The sequence below is a fragment of the Oncorhynchus mykiss genome, chromosome 13, assembly GCF_013265735.2.
Source record: "Oncorhynchus mykiss isolate Arlee chromosome 13, USDA_OmykA_1.1, whole genome shotgun sequence".
Taxonomy (NCBI): domain Eukaryota; kingdom Metazoa; phylum Chordata; class Actinopteri; order Salmoniformes; family Salmonidae; genus Oncorhynchus; species Oncorhynchus mykiss.
In genome coordinates this window covers 41710599-41738408 of record NC_048577.1, presented here as the reverse complement: position 1 = coordinate 41738408, position 27810 = coordinate 41710599, and the positions used below count along the sequence as shown (strand labels likewise).

Below are 27810 nucleotides of genomic sequence, written 5' to 3'. Positions count from 1 at the left end.
CCAACGATTCACACCCATAAGGACTCCGTTGGAACCGCCAGAGAACCGCTATCATTCCGTTTTGATTTACTATTGAAGAAAGCATTGGCGCAATCTAGTGGCCGTTTTTGAAACAGTAACAAATGTATCAAGCAAACAAGCTTCCTCTCAAAACTGCAACAATATCACCCCTGTAAGCTCCTTTATGCCTTGCTAAGCATTAGTCTTGTAGCTAGTTAAGTAAAAGCAGCATATTATTGTTGTATGTTACCAACTATTTATTTATTATTTCTGTAATTAACTGAGCTGATGTTTATATAAACCATAACTTTTTGCAAGATGCTAGCTAGCTAGTCTGTCTAGCAAGTAACTACCTGTTTTGATTAATGTTTGCTTTTTAATTTAACAAATCAATGCATAAAGCACATGAGGGAACACAAGCATACATAGATTACAAACAATAGACAGTCGAGCTAGGGGGTACAATATCACATTACAATTACACAAGGACCTTAAGGGACATGCATATACTTACAATTCTAACAGCTTTTTTTGTTAGTAGAGCATTTAACCGTCTTAAAATACAGTTCAATTTATTTTTGTAGGGTACGGAAATGTGGTTTTCTGTTTGTAAATTTACATGTGTGTATATGAAATTTGGCCAAAAGAATAATTACATTAATTACATAAAAATGTTTCCGCTTATTTCTATTGTATGTAAAGAATCCAAACAGTACATCTCTCCACAATAGTGTAAAATCTTCATAAATGTGTTCAATTATAAACCTACTGATGTCTTGCCACAGTTTTCTTACATGCATACAATGCCAAAAAACTCAATGTACGTAACTGACGTGAGGTTAATCCAGTCAATCGTGCCATAGCAATGTTTTATTTTTATGTTGGCAGGGTTTACACACACACACACTAGCTGAATTTGCAGAGATAGCGGGCAAACATGAACTATTAAGCTAGCTAGTATCTATTCCATTTATGTGGCGTCGTCAAAGATGGAATCTTTGCTATCGTCAGTTTATTCCAAGATCAGCATGCAGCTGTAGTGCTTCAAAGTCCCTGTGAAAAGGTTAGCGATAAACTGAACTCCCAACTGAACAGAACTACACTCTCTTCTACCAATGTCTTAAATATCTTTAATGGTCTCGTTGGTAAAGCTAAATTGTCGCCATGGGACTTTGAAGCACATGTGTGCCGATCTTGGAGTAAACTGACGATAGCAAAGATTATAGCAAACACCACAAAAACGGAATTGGTGCTCGCTCGCTTTGCAAATTCAGCTATTGTTGGAAGCCAGCCAATATGAAACAAACTATATTAAAATGACAAAAGGTTGCAGCATATGTTGTGTAAATGGTGAACTCATACAGCTGTCAACTCGTCACTGCAATCCGTTTCACATTTGCTAGCTACCTTTTAGATCGAAGCCCATATAGAATGATAGAAGGAAGATAAGATGATAGAAGCCCATCTCCCACTGTAAATAACCTACACACTGTGTGTGTGTTTGTGCAGCTAGCCAGCCTGTCAGGTATAAAAAATGTCAGAAAAAAGTAAAAAGACAGACAGAGTATTTTTCAGTACACCAAAACGCAAAGCAAGAACCCTAGTAGCCTAAGACTAGTTGATAAAATGTTCTTTAGAAAGAAGTGAAATGCTAATGTTTCACAATGATGTCATTAGGCAGATTGTTTTTTATTTTATTTTTTTACCTTTATTTAACTAGGCAAGTCAGTTAAGAACAAATTCTTATTTTCAATGACGGCCTAGTGGGTTAACTGCCTGTTCAGGGGCAAAACGACAGTTGTACCTTGTCAGCTCGGGGGTTTGAACTTGCAACCTTCCGGTTACTAGTCCAACGCTCACACCACTAGGGCACACAGACAGCAGAGCTGAGGACAGATGGGCAGGGACAGACTGGCAGAGACAGGGAGTCTCGGGTAAGTTTGTTGAGTCTTTGTTTGGCAACATTATGAAAGGTTCTCAATGTTTTTGACGTGTAAAAAGTGACATCATTGGAAAATGCCATGGATACCCCCACTCTCAACTTAAACTGGTGACTGAACTAAGATTTGTTTAAGCCAATGGTATTGCTGTTGTGATTAATTGTGTAGTTTTGGGTACTGGTAGTTAGGAGTACGGCAAACACCTTATTTCCTTTCTAGGAGACAGACTGAGGCAGTGAGGGTGGTGAAAGGGAAAGGGCCAAGGAGAGAGACTTCAGAGGACAGTGTCACAGCCACGGCAGAACCAGGTGTCAACCTTGTTGCCAGCAGCACCAGTATAGGGGACAGTGGCACAGCCACGGCAGGACCAGGTGTCAACCTTGTTGCCAGCAGCACCAGTATAGGGGACAGTGGCACAGCCACGGCAGGACCAGGTGTCAACCTTGTTGCCAGCTGCACCAGTATAGGGGACAGTGGCACAGCCACGGCAGGACCAGGTGTCAACCTTGTTGCCAGCTGCACCAGTATAGGGGACAGTGGCACAGCATATAGGGGACAGTGGCAAATCACAGGTTTCGCGATTTCCCCTGGCTACATTATAATCCATCATTAAAAGGAATTTTGTGTTTTCACTGTAGCCAAGGGTTTTCAAGCCAGCCATCTTTTGGCCAAAGAGCAGATGCTGCCTTCATTAGTGCAGGATTTAGGAACTGGAGAAAAGCCATTGTAAAATTCACAGCACGTCAAAACTGCCAAACCCACCGCCACTGTGTAACTGTAACAGCACACCAGCTAAATCCAATCAGTGTCCAGTTATCCAGCGCGTGGGGTAAACTGCAGAAATGACGAAAGCTACCTTGCACTGTATGAGAAAGCAACAACATTGATTGAATCCATTGAGACACACTCAAGACGATTTGCTGGCAAAGCAGTGGATCATTATAGGGCAGAATATTTGAATGTGTTGGATGGTGTGGAGGTTCAGTTTGGCGACCGTTTTGACCAGGGCAGTCTAAACATTCTGCAAAAGTTGGAAAGAGTGCTTCTCACGGGGGAGTTGGATGAGTCTCTAGATCAGTACCCTGAGCTGAACATAGATTCTCTTTCAGTTCTTTTGTTCAGGAGTGTGTATAGCAGTGGTTCTCAACCTTTTTGAGTACTGGAACCCCTGCATCTTTTAAGGCAAGGCAGGAAAGGTTTTGAGTTGGTCCTCAGGGACCTCCACCCCCTTTATATGATATGTAAAGTTAGTGGAATCCTTGTACTGCTGAATACGTTCATTACACTTTTTTATTTCATGGACCCCTTGCCATTACACCAGGGACCCCTAGGGGTCCACATACCCTGTTTGAGAAGCCCTGGTGTATAGTATGATATTTGTTATTATGTTTAGTAGTTTTTAGTACATGACAGTACACTTACTAATATTTAATTTAATTAAAAATATTTTGGTTGATTTGTTTGGGTTTTTCATTGAAGTTTTGCTTTTAGAACTGTACTTATTCTGAGCGTTTTGTTCTTGTAAAGATGTTGTAATAGACTCAAACCAGTGGCACATATTTAATGACTATATAAATGAATCAGAAAAAGTTAAATAAAAAGGTCAGTTCAGTGCGGAGACCAACTTCGTGATGGTTCTCAATGGAGATTCTTTGAGGTGAGATCGCAACATGTTCATTGTATTTATGAAACCTGCACCCATACAGTGTACAGTACCATTACCACCTACTGGCCTTGCTTGGTATTGCTGGTTGTAAATATAAATACCTGCATACATACTGGACTGATAAGGAACACTGCTATAACTATTATTAGTAGTAGTATTATAATGATTTTAACAAGTTGGGACAACCCTTCAGTTAACTACTGTACCTATCAATTATCCAGTAGTAGTAATTATGGTTCCTCAATATACATTTAACATATTACAATGTAGGCTGTGTTACAGCACTACTTTTGGTGTCCCCCTCAGGAATTGCTCTTGAGAAAATGTTATGTAATTGTCCCCTCCAAATTGATATCAGATGTTCGCCCCTGCCCCAAAGGACTATTCTATGGATTACATTTTGTGAAAATCACCAAAATATTTGTTTCTCTGGGTTTTGTGAGGAATCACTATTTCACCCTAGCCATAACCTCCCTCCTAGGTTACATCATCCACCCCCTCCATGTCTCCTTCCTACATTATGTCTTCCCCATCCTCACTCCTTTGCTACTGTTAGACTATTCCTCCAACTCCACTATCTTTTTCCCCCTCACACAGACCACATCCTTATTCTTCCTATCAACACCTGCTATAATTATCATCCCTCTCACAAAGATAAAATCCTTGCATGAAAAGGCTTCAAAGATAAGCAGGCAATATCGCTTTTGCTCATAATATAGATACTGTTTGATGTCTAATGAATTGTGTGCCTTATGTCTACAGTAGTTCTGTTCTCTTGAACTTTGTTCTCAACAAAGATAAGCTTCGCCTTTTCCCGTCTGTCTTCACCAATGATGTACTACTGCTCCAGTGTCCAGTCAAATCAAATTGTATTTGTCACATGAGCTGAATAAACATGCATTTTTCGAGGACTGACAGCACTGCAACTTTTTTGTTATTTTGACCAGTTGTCAGTTTCTGCAAATAAATGCCCTAAATTATTTGGAATTTGAGAGAAATGTTGTCAGTAGTTTAAAGAATAAAACAAAAATGTTAATTTTACCCAAACACATACCTATAAATAGTAAAACCAGAGAAACTGCTAATTTTGCAGTGGTCTCTTAATTTTTTCAAGAGCAGTGTATGGTGTTTATAAACCCTGGATTGCTAATTCTATGTATTGGCAATTGAGAGGCTTTGAAGCCATATTGGCACTTACTAGTAGGCACAGTCCTCCAGGAATGAATGGAATTCTACAGTATTTAAATTAAATGTTTCAAGGACAAAATTGCATTAAATAAGTATTTACATGTTTTCAAGTAAAATGTTTTCTTATATATTTTTTTTATGTTTAGCTCACTTAATGTAAAATTAAATTAAAATATGCATTAAGGTGTCTGTAATATGTGTCTGTAAAATGTCAAAAACGAATGTAGACATCAACAAATGCTTTTATATAGCTCCCAAAAATATTATTTTTTACAATTGAGGAGTATCAAGGTGGCTTCAACACAGCGTCCCCTGTCAGTCATCCAGGGTTTATACACACACTTGGTCTTCACTCACCTCAGTTTTTCTTTGCTGTTTTCAATGTTCCACGTGTGACCCCTGCCATTCATGCCTGGACAATTAGTAAATAATTGCTCATGAAGTTGCACAATGTTTACTTTGTTTTAATTTTGAAAGCAGAGGCGCTCTGGTAGTTGTTTATGACCGCAACCCGTAGGCTGTTATCGCCAACACCAGAGGGCGATATAGGCTTAATCGACCGGACGTGAAATGTCTGTGGTATGTCTGCGGAACTTTATAGCCCATGATTCCTTTTTCCGTCTTCCTCTTTCCCTTTTGCAGCAATGTCTAAGAGAGGTAAGAGACTTGCTAAGAAAAATCCACATTCATCTACCCGTTTGCAGAATGTCTAACATAGGAACATAATGTTATTTGGATAATGGACGTTTTATGAATAATTGTCATTCATATTGGCTTGAAAATGTGAAGGACTGAGCATTATTCAGAGGGATGATTTTAGGGGCTTGTTACGGAAGCCATTTTTGCTATCATTTAGCTGATTAGCTTTTGACGTGTTAGCTAAAATGCATGAATTGGTGAGTGTGTTCTAATTCCTCACGTATAAGCACAGTTGCCATTCCAGTACAATGTCCAACAAATGAGTGGCAGGTAAACTACTTATTTGAGAGTGTTCTAGTCAGTGCGTGGTAGCATAGCGTATGACTAAAAGCAAGGCATGACTCCAAATCATGGACACCGCTGAAGCCCTAGGCTGACTAGCTGTAGCTACGTGTTCAGTGTTCGCAATGATTTCCCCGGCCAGCTAAGTGGAGCCACGGTGTATTGTTTTAATTTTAGAAAGGGGGACTCAAACTCAAAAACAATGAACCAAAGGCACTGATTTCGTCTGTGATTGAACGTTATTTTCCTTGCCAACTAGCTAATTTTCGCCAACTCTTCTCCCAGGCCATGCAAGTAATTGCTAACTAGCTAGCTATCACCTTACAGCCTACTCGCAACTAATTGGTCAATTGCTTTGCAAGCTACCCTAGTTGGGTGCATTAAACAAGGGGTAGAACTGTCAACATGGGCTGTCTTTTTGTAGTGCAAGCAGTAATGTTAGCCAGTGTTAAGTCACTTCTAATCTTGAGGCCTTGTGTGTTGGTTCTATGGTGACTTTACCATGCCTCCCACATAGTGCTGTGGCTGCATGTTCTTGGCAGTAGTTTAAATCTGAAAAGAAAATAACGAAATGTGAGGTTGAACCCCTTTCAAAAAGCACTTGCTTTGTCTGGTCAGTAGCTGGGTGAGTTGTCGAAGAAGGGTATAGTAATCATCACTGGTGGGTGAGATGGCAGTCACCTATACTGAACAATCTCAATCCGTGATGGAACAACTTGGATAATATTTGCTTGATTTAAGCAGTGTGTTTTCAGTCTCTGCACTATGCAAAGTTAACTTAAATGGAATCTCTTCTCTTGTTCAGGACGTGGTGGGTCATCTGGGGCAAAGTTTCGCATCTCGCTGGGTCTCCCAGTGGGTGCCGTCATCAACTGCGCTGACAACACAGGTATGTTACATTCAGATCTGTTAGAATAAATATCCCTTCAAAAAGCACTTGCTTTGTCTGGTCAGTAGCTCGGCAAGTTGTCGAGAAAGGGTATAGAAAGATCATCACTGTGGGTGAGATGGCACTCTCATTTTGGCTGCGCAATCTCAATCAGTGATGGAACATGTCATGTAGTTCAACCTGGTCTTGTCTTGAAATGGTCTACAAGGATCTGTACCTTGAATCAAGCCTGGGCAGTGGAACCATCTCCATCCTGTCATATATTCACCATCTTCTTCCCCCTTTCTCACCAGGTGCCAAGAACCTGTACATCATCTCTGTCAAGGGCATCAAGGGGCGTCTGAACCGTCTTCCTGCTGCTGGTGTGGGTGACATGGTCATGGCCACTGTCAAGAAAGGCAAACCAGAACTCAGAAAAAAGGGTGAGTGTTCTACATTATGTATTCAATTACTAGAATAGGATGAACTGGGACTAGCTAATCAAGAGATTATGGCGGTTTGCTAATGGCGGTTGGCATAGTAATTTGATTGGTCTTTAAAATGACTTGTAGTTTTCACCACAATAGTAGTCCCAGACCGATTGTTTAACTGAATGGTGAAAATCAACAGTGTAGCGATGTGAGTTATGTCAGGTTGCTGGATTCTGATAGTCTTCCTCTTTCCTACAGTGCATCCTGCGGTTGTGATACGGCAGCGGAAGTCGTATCGGCGAAAGGATGGCGTGTTTCTCTACTTTGAAGACAATGCGGGGGTCATAGTGAATGTCAAAGGAGAAATGAAAGGTGAGTTGGGATTTTGAGTCTTTGGGCCCCCATCCCAAGTCATGAAGGTTCTTCATAAGGATGTTTGGCTGGGCTTCTTTGAGTGCTTTTCAAATTCTGGATGTGGATTTTGAGTAGTACATTTTCTTGTCTAATACTCTTTTGCAAATATAAATGACACCCCTTCAAAAAGCACTTGCTTTGTCTGGTCAGTAGCTCGGTGAGTTGTCGAAGAAGGGAATTTTAAGATCATCACTGTGGGTGAGATGGCAGTCTCATTTTGGCTGACCAATCTCAATCAGTGATGAAACATTTGTGTTCACTGGATAGTGGTCATCCTTTGAATACATTTAGATACAGTGAAATAATGGGGGCAGTGTGATTTTCTACCTTTCTCCTGGAAGTGTGTATGTCCTCACTCAGTCATTTATTTGAAAACATGGATTGGTATGCACACCTGTCCATTCCTTTCAAGTTCACTTGGGGTAGAGAATCTCACTGCTACATGTCGTATTTTGATGTTACAATGCCAAGTGGGGTTATTTTGTAGGTAACGCTATAGGAATTGACCTGGAAACGGTGGGGATTTGTTTGTCAGCAACCAAAGTAAAGTGTGGATGTTCAAATCAAGACGGTGCAGTCAAATTGAGTATGTAGTTTTCTTGTGGATGCATGAGCTCCATAACTATGTTTTTGTTCACATTGTAAGTGGCAGGTCTGCAAAGAGTGAAATGTTACTACACTGATGCAAGGCCAAAGGCATCTTGTCTACTATTTTATCTCATTTTTGTTGTGGGCTGAATTTGTCTTTGTTACAGGTTCGGCCATCACAGGACCGGTGGCCAAGGAATGTGCAGACCTGTGGCCCAGGATTGCTTCAAATGCTGGCAGCATAGCGTGATCCTTGATCCTGGCTTGTTGTTTTCAATAAAAACCATTGTAAAGTCAGTGTCCTGTTTGCAAGATCCCAAGGCAGTGTCAAACTACACAGTATCTACTGTATACATCTGTTTAGTCTCACTGGGTGTAAGAACAGGAACACATTCCAAAAATATTGACACGGCAATTCTTTTTTTAACCTTTTATTTAACCTAGGCAAGTCAGTTAAGAACAAATTTGTATTTTACAATGACTGCCTACCCTCCCCTAGTGACACTGGGCAAATTTTGCGCTGCGCTATGGGACTCCCGATCACGGCTGGGTGTGATACAGCCTGTGATTGACCATGGTCTGTAGTGGTGCATCTAGCGCTGAGATGCAGTCTCCTAGACTGCTGTGCAATTCGGGAGCCCATAAAATTGTCAGAATGGCCCCGTGAATTGTTGTCCAAGTCAGGATATGTTTGATAACTTGTTAATGGATGACTAAATTATGGATAGCGGGGGTACATTTATGGAGAATTTATCTTTGTGGCTGAAAATACAAATCCATATTGCAGGAGGTTGCTCGTCGAAGAGCCTAAATTAAGTTTGCATTGAGGGATATGAAGGCCCGCACAAAAACAAATTGTATTTAATAACGAGATGGGTACATCTAGTACCAGAAAATAATATATATTTACAAAATTACCAAGTGGGTAACCTAGAAGGGAAGTGACATTTTCATGTAAGGGCCCTGAGATCAGATAGAATCCTTGTCCAGGGAAAAGTGTAGGGTGGGGTAGGCAACCCTGGTCCTGTAGTGCCGCAACCACTTCATGTTTCTGATTTAATTATCCTGGAAGACCAGGTGTGTTGAATTCAGGCAATCACTGAACTGATCAATTGGTCATGTGGTGCCTAGTTGGAACAAAACCCTGCAGTACTTGTGGCACTCCAGGAACAGGGTTGCATACCCCTGGTGTAGGAGCTTGCCTGCATGTAAACAAGTATAAGGATGGGACATTGTCATTCAACTGGGTCCGTATCAAGCGTCTCCGTAGGAGGGTTGATCTGGGGTCAGGGCCCCTTATCCATGTAATCTTATTCATTGTAATCTATTGAAGGCAAAACATCCTAAATTGTCACTTGAATCTGAGACGCTTGATACATACGGTTCCTGATGTTTATTTGATATGTCCATCAAAGGTACACTTCATAGAACTACAAGTCAATTTATATACAGAAAAAGGAACATTTCCATTTCAGCGTTAGAACCATTCTGAGATGGATATCAATGTTATTAAAGAAACAGTAGTCAAAGAAATATACAGAGCAACGTTAATGTGCACTAGTGTAAACCTGAGATTAATAAAAGGGTGAATGTTGCAACCATCTCTAAGTGTCCACTTACACCAGCCCTTTGATGACAAAACCAGACTACTGCAAGTGAAGGAACATGGAGACAAATTAATTTCACAGAACTATATGTTATAGTTGTGTATTGTCTTTAATGTGCACCATATATTGTTCCTGTGTGCAAAGTTTTATATAATGTTGCACAAACACTACTAGCTAGTAATGTTGTTGTGGTTGTATAATGTGGTGTAGTAGATCATCCCTGGCCCTAAGCCCTATGCAAACTGCACTCAGCAGGGCACGGAAAACAACCTGCCCCATCATCTCCCTGTTTCCCCTTGGCGCACTATTACCCTCACACCCACCCTCCTGCCTGCTCACGGGATCCAGTCCAGCCTGGGGCGGAAGTCCCTGTCCATCTGCTTGGTCTCGTCTTCCTCGGGGGGCTCAGAGGGGCTGGGGTTGAGATCGAGGTCCGGCAGCGGGCGCTGCTCGCAGGTGGCATGGGGGTGCATCTGCCAGGTGCTGTCCCGGTAGGTGCAGTAACACACCGTCTGCTTGTCTATCTCTACTCGCTCCCCTGCCGAGATCACTCTGTTGCCCACAAAACAATTGGGCCCTGTAGGCAGGATGCAGAAAAATTATGTAAAATAAATAGATGTTATATCAGATGTCACCATAAGGCATCCTGAAATCAGCAGATTATCAGTCCACTGTTACAACCCAGTGTACAAGAACTGGGTCTCTGTCGAAGGTTGTAGGTCTTCCAGCAGGATAACAAACCCAAACACGCATCAAAAAGCACCCAGGAATCATTCAAGAATAAACACTAGACTGTTCTGGAGTGGCCAGCGTTGAGTTCAGATCTGATTCCATCTAAAACATATGGTGAGATCTGAAAACAGCAGTTGGTGGAAGGCACCCCTCAAACATCACAGAAATGGAGCAGTTTGCAGCTGAAGAATGGGCCAAACATCCAGTAGAAAAGAGCTAATTGAAGGCTTCAAGAAGCATTTGTCAGCAGTTACTGTCTCTTGGCCAAAGGCTGTGCAACCAAGTATTAGCTCTTGGTTGCTAATAATTGAGTCCATGCCATTTGTTTTTATTTTCTAAATTAAAAGTGTAAACTTAAGTTTCAAAAAACAAAATTGCTTCTTCAATGTTGAAAATCCAATGTGTGGAGACCAAACATTTTTTTATTTAAATTCCAACTTATTATAGAAGACAAAGGGAATTATTTAAGAACATGCAACAATTTCACTGAGTTAAAGTTCATATAAGGAAATCAGTGAATTGAAATAAATTCATTGGGCGCTAATCTATGCATTTCACGACTGGGAATACAGATATGCATCTGTTGGTCACAGATACATAAAAAAAGGTGGGAGAGTGGATCACAAAACCGTTCAGTATCTGGTGTGACCACCATTTTCCTCATACAGCGTGACACATCTTCGCATAAAGTTGATCAGGCTATTGATTGTGGCCTGTGGAATGTTGTCCCACTCCTCTTCAATGGGTATGCGAAGTAGCTTGGATTCTGTAGTGTTGTGTTATGTAGTGTTGTGTTATGTAGTGTTATTTAATGTTGTGGTGTGTATGGTTGTGGTTTCTTGTTGTGATGTGTGTTTTGTCCTATATTTTTATTTTATTTCAGCTCATGAAACATGGAACCAACACTTTACATGTGTTTATATTTTTGTTCAGTGTACATCTGCATTGATTGCTCTTTGGGGTTTTAGACTGGGTTTCTGTATAACACTTTGTGACAACTGTTGATGTAAAAATGGCTTTATAAATAAATGTGATTGATTTACTGATTGAACTATATACGGCGCACACACAAGCTGTTCATTTACTGCCTGCTGTTGGATGAATGGCCCCATGCCCCACTATCCCACCAGGCTGGGGGCTAGTTACTATTCCTGTGTTGGACAGAGCACTATCGAGCAGTTTGATTTACATCCCTCTTTATCCAGTGTCTAAATTCAGTTATGTAATCTGTGCAATGCTGAATTCCATAGTTTAGTTCTAAGGATGCTAGGATGCCACATCAGTGACTAAATATTTCCAAAACTCCTTGGCTTGACTCTAACTAATAATTGAGCTTGTTATGAATATGATGCACATATCATGTTGAGCGCACAGTACAGATGGTACCAGTGCAGTGGAGCAGTGATTAAAGAAACATTGAAGATATCGATGATCTTAGACTCCAACTGGGGGCAGCAGCCAACTACTGCCATCGTAAACATTACATAAGAGCTGCAGCTGTCTTTATAATCAATATCACACACTGTGTCAAAGCTAATTATTAATGGTTGACATCAGATCAACGTTTATTGGTCGCATACACAGATGTTATAGCAGGTGCAGAAAAATGCTTGAGTTACATATGACCAGGCTTATGGATTCTGTATATTTGCGTTGTATGTTCTGGTCAAATTATACAGAACACATCTGTGTGTGTGTGTGTGTATGTCCACCCTATCATTATAACATGTAAACTAGTGTGGAAGAAATTGTGTGTTTGGGTAGAGACCATTGGGTAGAGACCATTAATTGTGTTGGAAAGTTGTGTGTTTGTAGAAGTGAACTCACCAGTGTAGCAGACAGGACAGCAGTGGTTGGGCTCAAATGTAGGGTTGACACAGTGTGGTGCAGGACAGTCAGAGATGGAACAGGACACCTCCCTGTTGGACTCGCAACGACATCTCTCACAGCGTGACAACTGAAACAGCAGGTTAGATACACCTTTAGACATATTTTCTACCACACTCACTTTCATTCTCTCTAAAGTTAAACTCTGTGTTCTCCTGTCATTTGGAAGGAAGCATAATACTTGAGAAACCTATGAAGCATGCATCAATGTAATACCTGAATAATGTTTTCAATTAAAAAGAGATCATATGAAATGTCACCTCATGCCATCTCAACTGCTGACCCCCACATGACCCCTTGTTGATGGAGAGTACTGTTATTACACTTGACAATAGGCCTATCTCTCATGCAATAGAGGATAAATAACCAATGTCCCCATCTTCACCATGAGACTAGACACAAAAAAACACTGCTTTGACATTGAGTATAATACAGTATAATAAACATATTCCAAGATCCAAACTTAACCTTGGATAATGTACAGTCACTTAAAGTTGATGGAACATATTTTTAGTCATGTTTCATAAAAAAATATTAATCTCACCCTGAATTCTTCGAATATCCTGTACATTTTGCCACCATATACACACACTTTGCTAACTGCCTCACACACTGGACAGCAGGATTTGTATTTAATCCGTGTACATCGAGGATGAATGCGAGGACACTTGGGTCGTATGCACACGGGTCCGTCTTCAGTGCAGGTGCACGGACAAGCAGATGGACTGGGATAGTACACTTCCCCGATGCTATACACAAATCCGTGGTCGTCTAAGCACCACTTGCCCCGGTAATCCCCAAACTCGTACTCCGAGTCAGTATTGGTTGAGTATTCCGTCAATGTTTTGGGGATCGGGTAGAGGAGCGCGACGTAGAGGCAAAGCGCGCGGTTGTTCATCATTCCTGATATCGACACTGTGACCATCTGGTGTTCTCTCGTTCTCTTTTAGAGGTGTGACGACGCATGGATGGCAGACAAGGCAAGAAAAGTAAAGTGGGCATGCAACCACATTCCCCAATGGCCAACGAGATTTTACTTACAGTAGCAGTCCAAGTCTGACTTTTTACTTTTTTTTTTTATAATTACGGTTTGAATATATTGTCGAGTCATCAAAATTACAATGCTGAGCTATTAGGCAGTCTAAGCAATCAGTAGGCCTACATCTAGAGAAAGAAAGCCAATAAAACATTTGAAATAAGCCATTGGTCCGAAAGACAGAAATTACTTTTATTTGGGCAAGAGGCTTGACAGTACAAAAAAAGATGCAAATCGCAGAGGCATACTAAAATCATTCAAATTCAAGTAAAAACAGTCATTTGAAAGCGTGAGGTTTTATCTGAGGTTCATCATGACCATTTCTCTAGTGGTGATACACAGCAACAGGGTTTGACAGCCGTGCAGTTGCAAACAGCTCATGTAAAACAGTTCACAATCATCCATTTGCTGTGATATAATAGGTGATATTCAAGGACTGGCCATTTCATATGAATTATGTATTTAATCCATCACTAACAGTCCACACCATATTGATTACTAACTAAAAGTTAGATAAAAATAGGCAACAGAAATAGCATGTAAAAACCGTTGTCAATTGGGTGTGGAATAAATTAGGCCAAGGCCCTTCCCTGTTCTATCAACGCCAATAGCAAATAGCTAAAGAGGAACTGTTGGCTTGTGGTATGAATCCAGAGGTCCATTGCAAGATCAATAGAAATGTCGAACACACAAACCGAGTGTGGGGATGGTGGAAGAACATCACAGGGTCATATTTAAATGGGCACAGGGTTGCACGACATCGCAAATAACATACAGAATGTACAAAACTATGGACATCTCTACCCATGAAATCACTTCTATACATTCCAATATTTTTGATATGCAGCACTGTGCCCACAAAACATGGCCCTTGTCTATAGGTTAGAGAGTGTGCTCAGAGAGAGGTGTGCCTTTCTACAGAGATGCTATTGGGAGGGCTGGCTGGCTGGGCGTTCCTCTGGGGCAGGTTCAGCTGAGGCAGGGGTGTCTGCAGGGGGTCCGGTGCTGCTTTCAGATGGGGCGGTGCTGTCACTGGTGCCCTCGTCCGTGACGCTCTCCACCGGCGGACCCTGCTGCTTCTCTGCAGCATGTGTGCCCTCCTCAGCCTCAGGATGGGTCTCAGATGGCTCTGATGTAGGAGTCTCTTCTGAAGGAAAGGAGGAAAGTGTGTAGGTCAGGTGACTGTGTAGATTGTAATGATCATTGATCACAATGTCTGAATGCCACAACGGTTAACATGTTACTGCAATAAAAGCACTACTTGTATCAGGCTTTTTCTTACTCCAAACAGCAAGTTACTGAAATAACAGAGAATGCTTGAGTGCGATGTTGGTATGACTAACCCGTCTCCATAGGGGTTGGCTTGTCCTGGTCCTCCTTGGTCTCTGTGGTTGGTGGGGTGGTGTTGTTCTGTTCAGTGATGGGCAGGGTAGACGAAGCGGAGGCCGCTGCTGCCTGCTGCTGCTCTTGCTGTTCCTGGGCAGTCTTCTCTGCCTGCTCCGCCACTTCCTTCTCCCTCTCCTCCGCCCGCCGCCTAGCAGCCTCCTCTGCCGCAGCAATCTCTGCTGCAAGCTTCTCCATGTCTACCTCCACCTTCTGACCGCATAGCTGCACACAGACAAACACATCTAGTTGTAGACACTGCAGCTTTGAGCAGTTACGACAAATCAGACTTTCGTACAACACACCAGGGCTACAAAGACAAACTTGAACAGCTACTGAGTGGCACAGAATACAAACCTATCATCACAGCACGGCTGCTGATAAAAGTAAACAAACTACACTGGTACAAAAACAAGACACAGGCTATCAGCTGTTGCACTTTGTATGAGGTGATTCTCACTTTGGACACTGTTGGGTGGGGGCACATACCCGTTTGAGCTCACTATTGAAGGAGTCTGTAGTCTCCAGGAACCTCCTCTTCTTGTCCTGGTGCCGATCCTCTATTTGCAGCAGCTCTGCTTCCAGCTTCCTCTGTGGAAAGGAAACAACAGTGTCAAACCAGACTATTGTGTGATTACAGGCCAGTGCGTGTTTTCCACTAGCTTTGCTTACCTGGTGCACCATGAGGGACTGGACCTGGCGCTTGAGGACTTGCATGCGTGCAGTGGTGACGACAGAGCGCACATCTGGCACCACTATCTCACTGAGGATGTCACTGATGAGCCGGTGGTTCCTCTGGAAGCGAGCGGTGGCCGTGTGCTTCATGGAGAACCCATCATCATAGTCTACGAAAAGGACACACAAAAACATTGGCTTTCAATACACACTATGGATAAACAAAAAAAGGTACAGGAGAGACAGAATTTCTAGTCCCCGGGCCATTACCATCTGGGTCTTCAGCTGGCTGGATGCTCATGTAAGGTTCTCCCTTCTCAACGCGGGTCTGCCGCTGTCTGCTCTCCTCCTCCAGAGCTGCCTCTGCACGGTTCTTGGCGTTGATGTAGGCCAGGTAAGCCGGTGAGTTGTGGTAGGCCTTCAGGGAGTCGTTGTACTCAATCTATAGAGGCAGTAATTATAAAATCTCAGTGAAAGGACTGGACTTATTTACCCAAGGCAAAATAGCTAGGGCATTGGAAAACTGCAGCTCCCAACTGTCCTCACCTTTTCCGCTTCATATTCGTTCAAGTAGTCCTGCTTCTCCTCTTCAGTGAGGTCCCTCCACATGCCACCAATAATCTTTCCAATCTCCCATAACTTCAGATCCGGATTGGAGGCTTTGACTTGGTCCCAGACCTGGCAAAAAGGAGGCACCATGGTCAAAACAGAGCAGCAACTAAGCTGGAAAATGTATACAAATAAACAAGAGGAAGAAAGAGGGAGAGAAAGATTTGATTTGGAGGAGACAAAGGGAAAGCAAGCACAACAGGTCACACAGAAACAAGGACAGACAGAATCAACAATGAAGACAGGTGTTGAAGAGGAGTGGATCCGGATGGTGGGGTAACTCAGCTGTCTCCGACCTCCAATCCAAAGGGGGTAAGATGTGAGGAACATACCACCAGGGGTCATCAACAGTGGGGTCCCCGGCCATCCAGATGGTTGGCTGGGTGACCCCCTGTACAAGCAGTAAAAGTAGACACCGTGGGTGTCTTACCTTCCTGCTTACCTTCCGGCTGTACCGCATGTAGGGCATTAGCGGCTTGTCTGGCGGTTTGGGCGGCTTGGGAACAGTGATTCCTGAGGAATTCTGGGAAAGAGAGCCAAAGAAAATAAAATATCAACAGGTCAAACCAATGGACATAGTTATTACAGAAAACACGTATATAACACTTATGTACTACTATGAAAAAGGGGCAGGGCCACAACTGAAAATGACACAATCTGCATTAAGTGAAGCTCTTAAAGAGACTCATTCCAAAATGTTGCACCTTATTTTTGGGATAGTGTTTCATGCATAGCTGGTATGTAGGACAAATTATTGCCCTCAGTGTTTAGGGCTATAATTCAAATGAATACTGCTATCAGTTTTGGCTGCCTTGTGATTAAAACACCAACTAGTATGAACCTCTGACATGCCAAGTCATGAGCCTTGGATGGACGGGGCAACATGCTGCTGCTCCCTAGCAGGCTGTACAAGCAGGGGAGGGGCATGGCAGAGGGGCAACTGCTCTAACATGAAATGCTTTTGCATCAAGGAGTGGGACAAGATGAGGGGAGCTGGTGACACTTCTAACAAATAATCACATGTGGTTGGTGGGTCATCAAATCAGTTGGAGTAAGATGATCGTGTGATTTACAGAAGATTATAGGAGGACTTTGGAGCAATTACTGACCTCACTTGACCACGACCAGCTGCTGTTTTTGTTGTAACATTTATCCCCCCCAAAAAGTATCCTTTTCTGTTGAATATTTTATTTTTTTCTTCACCCTTCTATTCTTGTACCAAACACTCATTTCCCCCTTCTCCAAATTATCCTTTTCTCACTCAGGGAATAGCCAGCCTTACTCCTTGGGCTCTAGCCACGGATGGCATTGGTCCTACCATTACCCTGTTGTTGCTGCCGGTATTCCCTCCCAGCCTGTAGTTGTTGTAGGCCAGATGGCTGTATGGGTTGTACCCCACAAACCCAGGGGTGTTGGGCACTTGCTGATGGAGACAAATGAGACAAAACACGAATGAGAAATGACACAAACAAGGGGGAGGGACAAAAAAATATATGAAAAGGAGAGTTTTGGGGCTAATGATTTGCATAGCATAGTCATGCGAAAGCAGCCATCTTGAAAAAACAAAAAGCAGTGCATAGTCATTGGCTTGTTTCTGTCATAGGAGGATCACAAAATAAAAAGGTAGCAAAGAGGGAGGTAAACAGCTGGTAACTGGCCAGTTCTACTTCCATCCATTGGATGTTCAAAATGTATAGCAGCATGATTTAGATGAAGGGAAAATGTTTGTCTGCGAGTCACAATCTTGCAAATGTATTGACAGAACATCCCAAGCTAATATGTCTGTGCGGTCCTGCAGCCCAACAGCATATTACTGAGCTCCTGTTGATTGTATAGAAGACCCACTCCCATGGCATTGGCAGGAAAATGGGAGGACTGGTGTTGGATGGTGTGTGATACTTACAGTTGTGGGGGCTGGGGTGGGGGGAGGTGCATATGATGGCCTTTCTGTGTAAAATAAATGTGAAGACAAAGTTCAGACATACAAAACAAAGAGTAAATTGCACTCCCTGTATCAATTAAGCTATATAATGCAGTTAGTGTTTAACCTGTATCTAAACCTACATGTCAGTTATATTGGTACCATGTGCTCATTAATAACGGGTTTTACAATACAGGTCACAGATTTCTTTAAACTGGTGAAAATTCTCAACCCACGTCGCTTTTTAGTCTATTTCTATGTTTGAGGTGAATCTGTGCAGTATTTTCATTTGGACCCCTTTCATTTTTTGGGGTTGTCATTTAGCAGACATTTTTATCTAGAGCATTAGGGTTAAGTGCCTTGCTTAAGGGCACATAGACATATGTTTCACCTAGTCAGCGCAGGCATTTTAACCAGAGACTTTAGTGGCCCAACACCCTTGACCACTAGGCTACCTGCCACTCCAATTCAAAACCAATTGAGATACAGTTGAAGTCAGAAGTATACATAAACTAGTTTTAATGACTCCAACCTAAGTGTTTCAACCACTCCACACATTTCTTGTTAGCAAACTGTAGTTTTGGCAAGTAAGTTAGGACATCTACTTTGTGCGTGACAAGAAATTTGTCCAACAATTGTTTACAGACAGATTATTTCACTTATAACGCACTGTTTCACAATTCCAGTGGGTCAGAAGTTTACATACTCTAAGTTGACTGTGCCTTCAAACAGCTTGGAAAATTCCAGAAAATGATGAAATGGCTTTAGAAGCTTCTGATAGGCTAATTGACATCATTTGAGTCAAACTCAGTGCCTCTTTGCTTGACATGGGAAAATCAAAAGAAATCAGCCAAGACCCCAGAAAAACATTTGTAGACCTCCACAAGTCTGCTCCCAAGGATGAACCAATTTCCAAACGCCTGAAGGTACCACGTTCATCTGTACAAACAATAGTACGCAAGTATAAACACCATGGGACCACGCAGCCGTCATACCGCTCAGGAAGGAGACGAGTCTGCTCCCAGAGATGAACGTACTTTGTTGAGAAAAGTGCAAATCAATCCCTGAACAACAGCAAAGGACCTTATGAAGATGGAGGAAACAGGTACAAAAGTATCTATATCCAAAGTAAAACAAGTCCTATATCGACATAACCTGAAAGGCCGCTCAGCAAGGAAGAAGCCACTGCTCCAAAATCGGCATAAAGAAGCCAGACTATGATTTGCAACTGCACATAGGGACAAAGATCGTACTTTTTGGAGAAATGTCCTCTGGTTTGACAAAACAAAAAAGAACTGTTTGGCCATAATGACCATCGTTATGTTTGGAGGAAAAGGGGGAGGCTTAAAAGCCAAATAACACCATCACAACCATGAAGCACGGGGGTGGCAGCATTATGTTGTGGGGGTGCTTTGCTGCAGGAGGGACTGGTGCACTTCACAAAATAGATGGCATCATGAGGGAGGAAAATTATGTGGATATATTGAAGCAACATCTAAAGACATCAGTCAGGCAGTTAAAGCTTGGTCGCAAATGGGTCTTCCAAATGGACAATGACCCCAAGAATACGTCCAACGTTGTGGCAAAATGGCTTATGGACAAAGGCAAGGTATTGGAGTGGCCATCACAAAGCCCTGACCTCAATCCCATAGACAATTCGGTTACACAAGCTCTGTCAGGAGGAATGGGACAAAATTTACCCAATTTATTGTGGGAAGCTTGTGGAAGGCTTCCCAAAACGTTTGACCCAAGTTAAACAATTTAAAGGCAATTCTACCAAATACTAATTGAGTGTATGTAAACTTCTGCCCCACTGGGAATGTGATGAAAGAAATAAAAGCTGAAATAAATAATTCCCTCTATTATTCTGACATTTCACATTCTTAAAATAAAGTGGTGATCCTAACTGACCTAAAACAGGGAATTTTTACTAGGATTAAATGTCATAAATTGTGAAAAACTGAGTTTAAATGTATTTGGCTAAGATGTATGTAAACTTCCGACTTCAACTGTAAATATCTACTTACTTGACATCTTGGCTGAGGGATTGTGGATTTCAAGCTATTCTCCTCATTGGTGCTGTAATAAAAACATTGAGCTTGTTATAGGAAAATAATAATAACAATGCCAAAAATGGCTAGTGCTGCCCAGTGCAAGAGATTGAAAGATTATGGCATCTGGGAAACAAGACAGTAGGATTCACACTGTTGTTGGCTCATTAATTCAATGTAACCAGTAGGCTGCATACAAAACATGGTGTAATTTCCTTAAAATACGAAATAAACGAATTTAAAGCACTTTCTATACTGGCAGAATAGCTCTCGTCCACGCATGCAGCTCGGCAGATCCGAAGCAAACTCGTGGACCCGACCTAGTGTAGCGGTACAGAAAATGCAAAAAAAAAACACTTTATTTCGTATTTGGGATTAATGGCACCCTACGCATACATGAACGTTCTCCAGAACCCTAGCAACATCTTTACTTTCATAAATTAAGAAAGTAACGTTATAGTTTAGCTAGTCATAAACGCAGAGCCTCATACTGAGCCAAGTAAATTAACGTTCATTTTTAGGTGTCATCGCCGCGATGTGACCAGAGCAAACTAGCAACTGGGGGGAGGCGGTAGACCCCACGTTGGTTGAAACTTATTTTGTTTATGTCAATTTCGTCAGGCGTTTAACACTTTGATTTATTTATCAAATGTAATTAGTAAATGACTTGACACAGATGCATATACAAGATACCAGTGTGTGAGAATCTACCCGACAATGCCAATGTGATGACGCAATGGTTGGAAAATGTCGAGAAGTGGCTAGTAAGAGAGCTAGCCGCATAGTGAGATAGCTACAGTAACTATAGTTAAATCATTCTAGGTTGAAACTAGTTACGTCAAGGACGTGATATCAAAACAACATACGTTAATTAAACATCCAAACTAGCAAAGTTACAGAATGTAGCTAGCTAGCTAATCTAGTATGCAGAGTTAACGATAATAGCTAACATTTACTGTTATAGCTAGCTCTTAAACCCCTTTCCATATGTAAGGTTTTCAGCGGTTACATTCTCCCACATTTGGCTCCATGTGAACTACAATTCCGACGCTGTGTTTGAACTTTTAGATAATGTCAATAGCCACTCCTTCAAAACCGATTTTCTAAACATATGCTGATATGCCCCTTATCTTTCATATCAGTGAGAAATACACTTTCAAATACAAAATAAACACTTACAGTATTGCACAGAAGTTGTTTCTCCAGTTGAAGAACTACACTTCCTCCCACTGTTGCGTACACAGCCAGATGTTCGAAGCAAGCTAGATAGCTCATTAGCACAGGTGGCCGCCTATGATTTCTGCCTGGCTTCCGTAAACAAGAGCTGGAGATGCATATATACAGTATTATTTATGTATGTATGTATGATGACATTTGTAATGTCTTTATTGTTTTGAAACTTCTGTATGTGTAATGTTTACTGTTAATTTGTATTGTCTACTTCACTTGTGTATATTATCTACCGCACTTGCTTTGGCAATGTTAACACATGTTTCCCATGCCAATAAAGCCCATTGAATTGATATGGCCTTGTGGGAACACCAACCCTATAAAATAAAGGTGTGGTAATTTCACCTTTAGTTCCTTAAATTATTTATCGCGGATATGAAAGATACGTTCCATAAGTTTCCAAAAACGTACCGCACGCGATGCGTGTTAATGTTTAGAGCAGGCGTCGGGGCTCTTAACAAAACCTCCCCTGATCAGGAGATATCGTTCATGGGCGCTAAAGCAGTTAGCTAGCTAACGTTAGCTAAGCCTTGCTTGCAATTAAATGCAGATTTTATTTAGTTTGAATAGAAATACAATTCTATTCAGTTGTGAAATGATCTCCATCTGACCTTTTCAAAAAAGTTAAATGCAAAACTATCGAAAGAATATACACTTCAAAATGAACTCACCCCGACCTCCTTTCTTTGTTCCTTCAAAAGCGCGTCTGTTATTTGTTTCGCTGGTAAATAACTGCGGATAGAAACACGATTTCGTGGAACACGCCGTCTACTGTTTCGGAGAGGAACCGCTTATTTGCACCCAGTTAGTTAATATGCTTTGCCTTTGCTTACCGCTAGGTGGCTGCAGAACACCTCAACTGATTTTATGCAGACTGCTTTTAGGTATTGCATGGCTGCACCCCCTTGGTCATGACTTGAGCAGATTAAATAAAACTGATCTTGGGTCAGCTCTCCATCCCGTACCGTAATTGTTAAAGTTCAAGCACAGACAGATAGATACCTGATCCTGATTGTTCTCCCCTCCTCAAGATGTTTCATACAAATGTTTCACCTCTTGTCTTTCTTACACTTCTGTGCACACAGAACACAGAACAAATAAAAAGGGTATGTTTGAGATTCAAGCTCCATCTTAGTTATTTAGCCTTTATAAAGCCCTGTAACTTAGTAAAGTACAGTTTCAGTTCACTTGTATAACACCACCACTTCTTGACCAAATTGAGGGTGAGATGTGTGGTAGTACGTCCCCAGAGCTTCCATGTTGCTGTGAGTGACCTGGATATGTATTAGTCTTCTCCATTTTATTCAAAGGATTGCTGCTAGAGTGCATCACCAGAAAGAAGCAGACAGGACTGTGAGGTAAGCCCTAATAATGAAGGGGAGCTTTTCTCCTGAAGACCAGACATCAAGGCTAAACCTCTTGTATGTTACCCAACACCAAAGCGCAAAATGTCCCCATGAGTGTTTACTTAGGTCTTTTTACATTCTTACTGTCCTGTGAGCTTAATGAAGATGTAATATGTATGAGTGCTATATTATGTTTCTGCTCAAGGTTTGAATGGTGCCACTTGTGTGCGTGATGAGTCTGTGGAAGAGGGTGAACTGGGATTTGTTCCACTTGACATAGTTGACAACAGAGACAGATAGATGCTGTCGGATGTTGAAAAATGTATTCCCAATATGGAGTGTCCTTTCCCAGGGGTGTTTAACCTCCTTTCCCACTCCCACTTCTCCATTCTGGCTAGACTGCATTGAGAGAATGTGCTGTTCTTACTCTGTCTGTACTTGTTCAAACTGCTCCAAATGGAAATGTCCCCCAAGTAACATCGCAGAATGCAACACTTTTTTCAATGATTCTGTGCTTATTTTTCAAGCCAGCAGCTGCATCATTTATTTTCAGTCAATCATGAAACCACCAATATCCTTCAGGATTGTCAAGTCATTAAAACATAGATTCATGATGAGGACATGATACTGTAGTACAATTATACTAAAATGTAGGCCTACTTGCAGTGCATAGAACTAATATGGTCCAAAGATAGCGACAAGATATGACTTGAACATAAATATGAATGATGAATATCTCTGTTGTCTGAGGAATACCATAGTAACCGTGAACACCAATCACCTGCACACAGACATGCATATTGAAGAATAATGAATATTCATTTCCGGGGGCACAGATGGCGTAGTAAAATAGGTTGCTAGGTAACGCTAGCTGACCAAGGCTGGGGCTCCTGCAGAGAATACATCTGATGAATGCATATAAGATTTCTCTTTGAGAACATATACACTGAACAAAAATATAAACGCAACACGCAACAATTTCAAATATTTTACTGAGTTACAGTTCATTTAAGGAAATCAGTCAATTAAAATACATTTATTAGGCCCTAATCGATGGATTTCACATGACTGGGAATACAGATATACTTGTTAATCAAAGATACCTTAAAAAAAAGTAGGTGTGACCACCACTTGCCTCGGCTCCCAAGTGGCACAGTGGTCTAAGGCACTGCATCTCAGTGCTATAGGTGTCACTACAGACCCTGGTTCGATTCCAGGCTGTATACACTGAACAAAAATCTAAACGCAACACGCAACAATTTCAAATATTTTACTGAGTTACAGTTCACCAGCCGTGATTGGGAGGTCCATAGGGCGGTGCACAGTTGGCCCAGCGTCATCTGGGTTTGGCTGGGGTAGGCCGTCATTGTAAATAAGAATTTGTTCTTAAGTGAATGCCTGGTTAAATAAATACAAAATAAGTGCAGTGCGACACATCGAGTTGATCAGGCTGTTGATTGTGGTCTGTGGAATGTTGTCCTACTCCTCTTCAATGGCTGTGCGAAGTTGCTGGATATTGGCGGGAACTGGAACACGCTGTCGTACACATTGATCCCAAACATGCTCAATGGGTGACATGTCGGGTGAGTATGCAGGCCATGGAAGAACTGCCACATTTCCAGCTTCCAGGCTGTGCGTTATCATGCTGAAACATGAGGTGATGGCGGCGAACAATGGGCCTCAGGATCTCGTCATGATATCTCTGCATTCAAATTGCCATTGTTCATTGTCCGTAGTTTATGCCTACTGGGATATAATCCCACCGCCACCATGGAGAACCCTGTTCACAATGTTGACATCCACGCTCGCCCACACGACACCATACAGTGTCTTCCGTCTACCCGGTAGAGTTGAAACCAGGATTCATCCGTGAAGAGCACACTTCTCTAGCGTGCCAGTGGCCATCGAAGGTGAGCATTTGCCCTCTGAAGTCAGTTACGACGCTGAACTGCAGTCAGGTGAAGACCCTGGTGAGTACGAGCATGCAGATGAGCTTCCATGAGACTGTTTTGGACAGTTTGTGCATAACTTCTTCTGTTGTGCAAACCCATAGTTTCATGGGGTTGTCCGGGTGGCTGGTCTCAGACGATCCCACATGTGATGAAGCCAGATGTGGAGGTACTGGGCTGACGTGGTTGCATGCGGTCTGCGGTTGTTAGGCTGGTTGGACGTACTGCCAAATTCTCTAAAACAACGTTGGAGGAGGCTTATGGCAGAGAAATTAACATTAAATTCTCCTTCAACAGCTCTGGTGGACATTCCTGCATTCACCATGCTAATTGCACGCTCCCTCAAAACGTGAGGCATCTATTGCATTGTGTTGTGTGACAAAATTGCACATTTTAGATTGGCCTTTTAATGTCCCCAGCACAAGGTGCATCTGTGCAATGATCATACAGTTTAATCAGCTTCTTGATATGCCACACCTGTCAGGTGGATGGATTATATTGGCAAAGGAGAAAAGCTCACTAACAGGGCTGTAAACACATTTGTGCATAAAATTAGAGAAAAAAGCTTTTTGCACATTTAGAACATTTCTGGGATCTTTTATTTCAGCTCATGAAACATGGGACCAACACTTTACATATTGTTTTCATATTTGTGTTCATATATATATATATATATACAGTGCCTTGCGAAAGTATTCGGCCCCCTTGAACTTTGCGACCTTTTGCCACATTTCAGGCTTCAAACATAAAGATATAAAACTGTATTTTTTTGTGAAGAATCAACAACAAGTGGGACACAATCATGAAGTGGAACGACATTTATTGGATATTTCAAACTTTTTTAACAAATCAAAAACTGAAAAATTGGGCGTGCAAAATTATTCAGCCCCTTTACTTTCAGTGCAGCAAACTCTCCAGAAGTTCAGTGAGGATCTCTGAATGATCCAATGTTGACCTAAATGACTAATGATGATAAATACAATCCACCTGTGTGTAATCAAGTCTCCGTATAAATGCACCTGCACTGTGATAGTCTCAGAGGTCCGTTAAAAGCGCAGAGAGCATCATGAAGAACAAGGAACACACCAGGCAGGTCCGAGATACTGTTGTGAAGAAGTTTAAAGCCGGATTTGGATACAAAAAGATTTCCCAAGCTTTAAACATCCCAAGGAGCACTGTGCAAGCGATAATATTGAAATGGAAGGAGTATCAGACCACTGCAAATCTACCAAGACCTGGCCGTCCCTCTAGATGCAGCCAAGAGGCCCATGATCACTCTGGATGAACTGCAGAGATCTACAGTTGAGGTGGGAGACTCTGTCCATAGGACAACAATCAGTCGTATATTGCACAAATCTGGCCTTTATGGAAGAGTGGCAAGAAGAAAGCCATTTCTTAAAGATATCCATAAAAAGTGTTGTTTAAAGTTTGCCACAAGCCACCTGGGAGACACACCAAACATGTGGAAGAAGGTGCTCTGGTCAGATGAAACCAAAATTGAACTTTTTGGCAACAATGCAAAACGTTATGTTTGGCGTAAAAGCAACACAGCTCATCACCCTGAACACACCATCCCCACTGTCAAACATGGTGGTGGCAGCATCATGGTTTGGGCCTGCTTTTCTTCAGCAGGGACAGGGAAGATGGTTAAAATTGATGGGAAGATGGATGGAGCCAAATACAGGACCATTCTGGAAGAAAACCTGATGGAGTCTGCAAAAGACCTGAGACTGGGATGGAGATTTGTCTTCCAACAAGACAATGATCCAAAACATAAAGCAAAATCTACAATGGAATGGTTCAAAAATAAACATATCCAGGTGTTAGAATGGCCAAGTCAAAGTCCAGACCTGAATCCAATCGAGAATCTGTGGAAAGAACTGAAAACTGCTGTTCACAAATGCTCTCCATCCAACCTCACTGAGCTCGAGCTGTTTTGCAAGGAGGAATGGGAAAAAATTTCAGTCTCTCGATGTGCAAAACTGATAGACATACCCCAAGCGACTTACAGCTGTAATCGCAGCAAAAGGTGGCGCTACAAAGTATTAACTTAAGGGGGCTGAATCATTTTGCACGCCCAATTTTTCAGTTTTTGATTTGTTAAAAAAGTTTGAAATATCCAATAAATGTCGTTCCACTTCATGATTGTGTCCCACTTGTTGTTGATTCTTCACAAAAAAATACAGTTTTATATCTTTATGTTCGAAGCCTGAAATGTGGCAAAAGGTCGCAAAGTTCAAGGGGGCCGAATACTTTCGCAAGGCACTGTATAGGCATAGTGGTATTATCATACAGAAACAGTACATGTATGATATTGTGTTTAGACAGACTTCAGCCACCCAAACCATGGACGCTCTCTCTGCTACCGTCCAGCAAGCGGTACCAGATAATCGGGTCTTGGACCAACAGGCTCAGAGACAGCTTCTACAGTGACTTCGGGAAGTATTCAGACCCCTTGACTTTTCCCACATTTTGTTACATTACGGCCTTATTCTGAAATGGATTCAATATTTTTTTCTCAGCAATCTACACACAATACCACACAATGACAAAGCGAAAACAGGTTTTTAGACATTTTTGCTAATTTATTACAAATAAAAAACAGAAATACCTTATTTACGTAAGTATTCAGCCCCTTTGCTATGAGACTGAAATTGAACTCAGGTGCATCCTGTTTCCATTGATCATCCTGGAGATGTTTCTACAACTTGATTGTTGTCCATCTGTGGTAAATTCAATTGACTGGACATGATTTGGAAAGGCACACACCTGTCTATATAATGTCCCACAGTTGACAGTGCATGTCAGAGCAAAAACAAAGCCATGAGGTCAAAGGAATTGTCCTCGGAGCTCCGAGAGAGGATTGTAAGGCTGTAACGTAACAAAACGTGGAAAAAGTCAAAGGGTCTGAATACTTTCCAAAGGCACTGTATCCCCAATAATAAGACAGTTGAATAGCTATCCAATGGTTACCCGGACTATCTGCACTACACTATTTTGCACTCTCACAGGACTTGAGCCACACACTCACACTGGCACTCTCACAAACACACACAGATAACGCACGCATACTGACGCCACACAAACACACACTTTCACACATGTACACATACACTCAGAAAAAAAGGTGCTAAGTAGAAACATATAGAGTTCTTCAGTTTGTCCCCATAGAGTTCTTCAAAGAAACCCGTGCAGGGTTCTACCTAGAACCCTCTATAAACAATTCCACCAACCTTATTAGCCTTTAAAATCAAATTATCTATGATAATACATTACATTTCACAAGGCCTTTCTTTGAGGGCCTAGTT

At 41.8% G+C, this 27810-nt stretch overlaps 3 protein-coding genes across 9 annotated transcripts; 1 reads left to right on the top strand and 2 right to left on the bottom strand.

Moving 5' to 3' along the window:
- Nucleotides 1–5419: 5419 nt before the first annotated feature.
- Nucleotides 5420–8370, top strand: rl23 (60S ribosomal protein L23). Its single transcript, NM_001160565.2, has 5 exons — nucleotides 5420–5451; nucleotides 6581–6664; nucleotides 6958–7086; nucleotides 7333–7446; nucleotides 8244–8370. The coding sequence occupies exons 1-5, from the start codon at nucleotides 5439–5441 to the stop codon at nucleotides 8324–8326; spliced, it is 423 nt and encodes a 140-aa protein (NP_001154037.1). The 5' UTR covers nucleotides 5420–5438; the 3' UTR covers nucleotides 8327–8370.
- LOC110486393 (von Willebrand factor C domain-containing protein 2-like) lies at nucleotides 7350–13294 on the bottom strand. The gene is made up of 3 exons (XM_021557952.2): nucleotides 12847–13294; nucleotides 12243–12372; nucleotides 7350–10260 (listed from the first exon to the last, which is right to left on the bottom strand). The coding sequence occupies exons 1-3, from the start codon at nucleotides 13225–13227 to the stop codon at nucleotides 10019–10021; spliced, it is 753 nt and encodes a 250-aa protein (XP_021413627.2). The 5' UTR covers nucleotides 13228–13294; the 3' UTR covers nucleotides 7350–10018.
- Nucleotides 13295–13498: 204 nt separating this feature from the next.
- Nucleotides 13499–22030, bottom strand: LOC110486392 (SWI/SNF-related matrix-associated actin-dependent regulator of chromatin subfamily E member 1). 7 transcript variants are annotated; one of them, XM_021557942.2, is made up of 12 exons: nucleotides 21879–22030; nucleotides 21157–21301; nucleotides 19954–20005; nucleotides 17909–17952; nucleotides 17324–17428; nucleotides 16436–16528; nucleotides 15943–16074; nucleotides 15667–15838; nucleotides 15394–15566; nucleotides 15211–15312; nucleotides 14682–14946; nucleotides 13499–14485 (listed from the first exon to the last, which is right to left on the bottom strand). In XM_021557942.2, the coding sequence occupies exons 3-12, from the start codon at nucleotides 19958–19960 to the stop codon at nucleotides 14265–14267; spliced, it is 1314 nt and encodes a 437-aa protein (XP_021413617.1). In that variant the 5' UTR covers nucleotides 19961–20005; nucleotides 21157–21301; nucleotides 21879–22030; the 3' UTR covers nucleotides 13499–14264. The 7 variants fall into 7 exon arrangements, with proteins under 7 accessions (XP_021413617.1, XP_021413621.1, XP_021413619.1 ...); XM_021557946.2 differs by having other exon boundaries at nucleotides 16448–16528; XM_021557944.2 differs by having other exon boundaries at nucleotides 17330–17428.
- Nucleotides 22031–27810: the final 5780 nt, after the last annotated feature.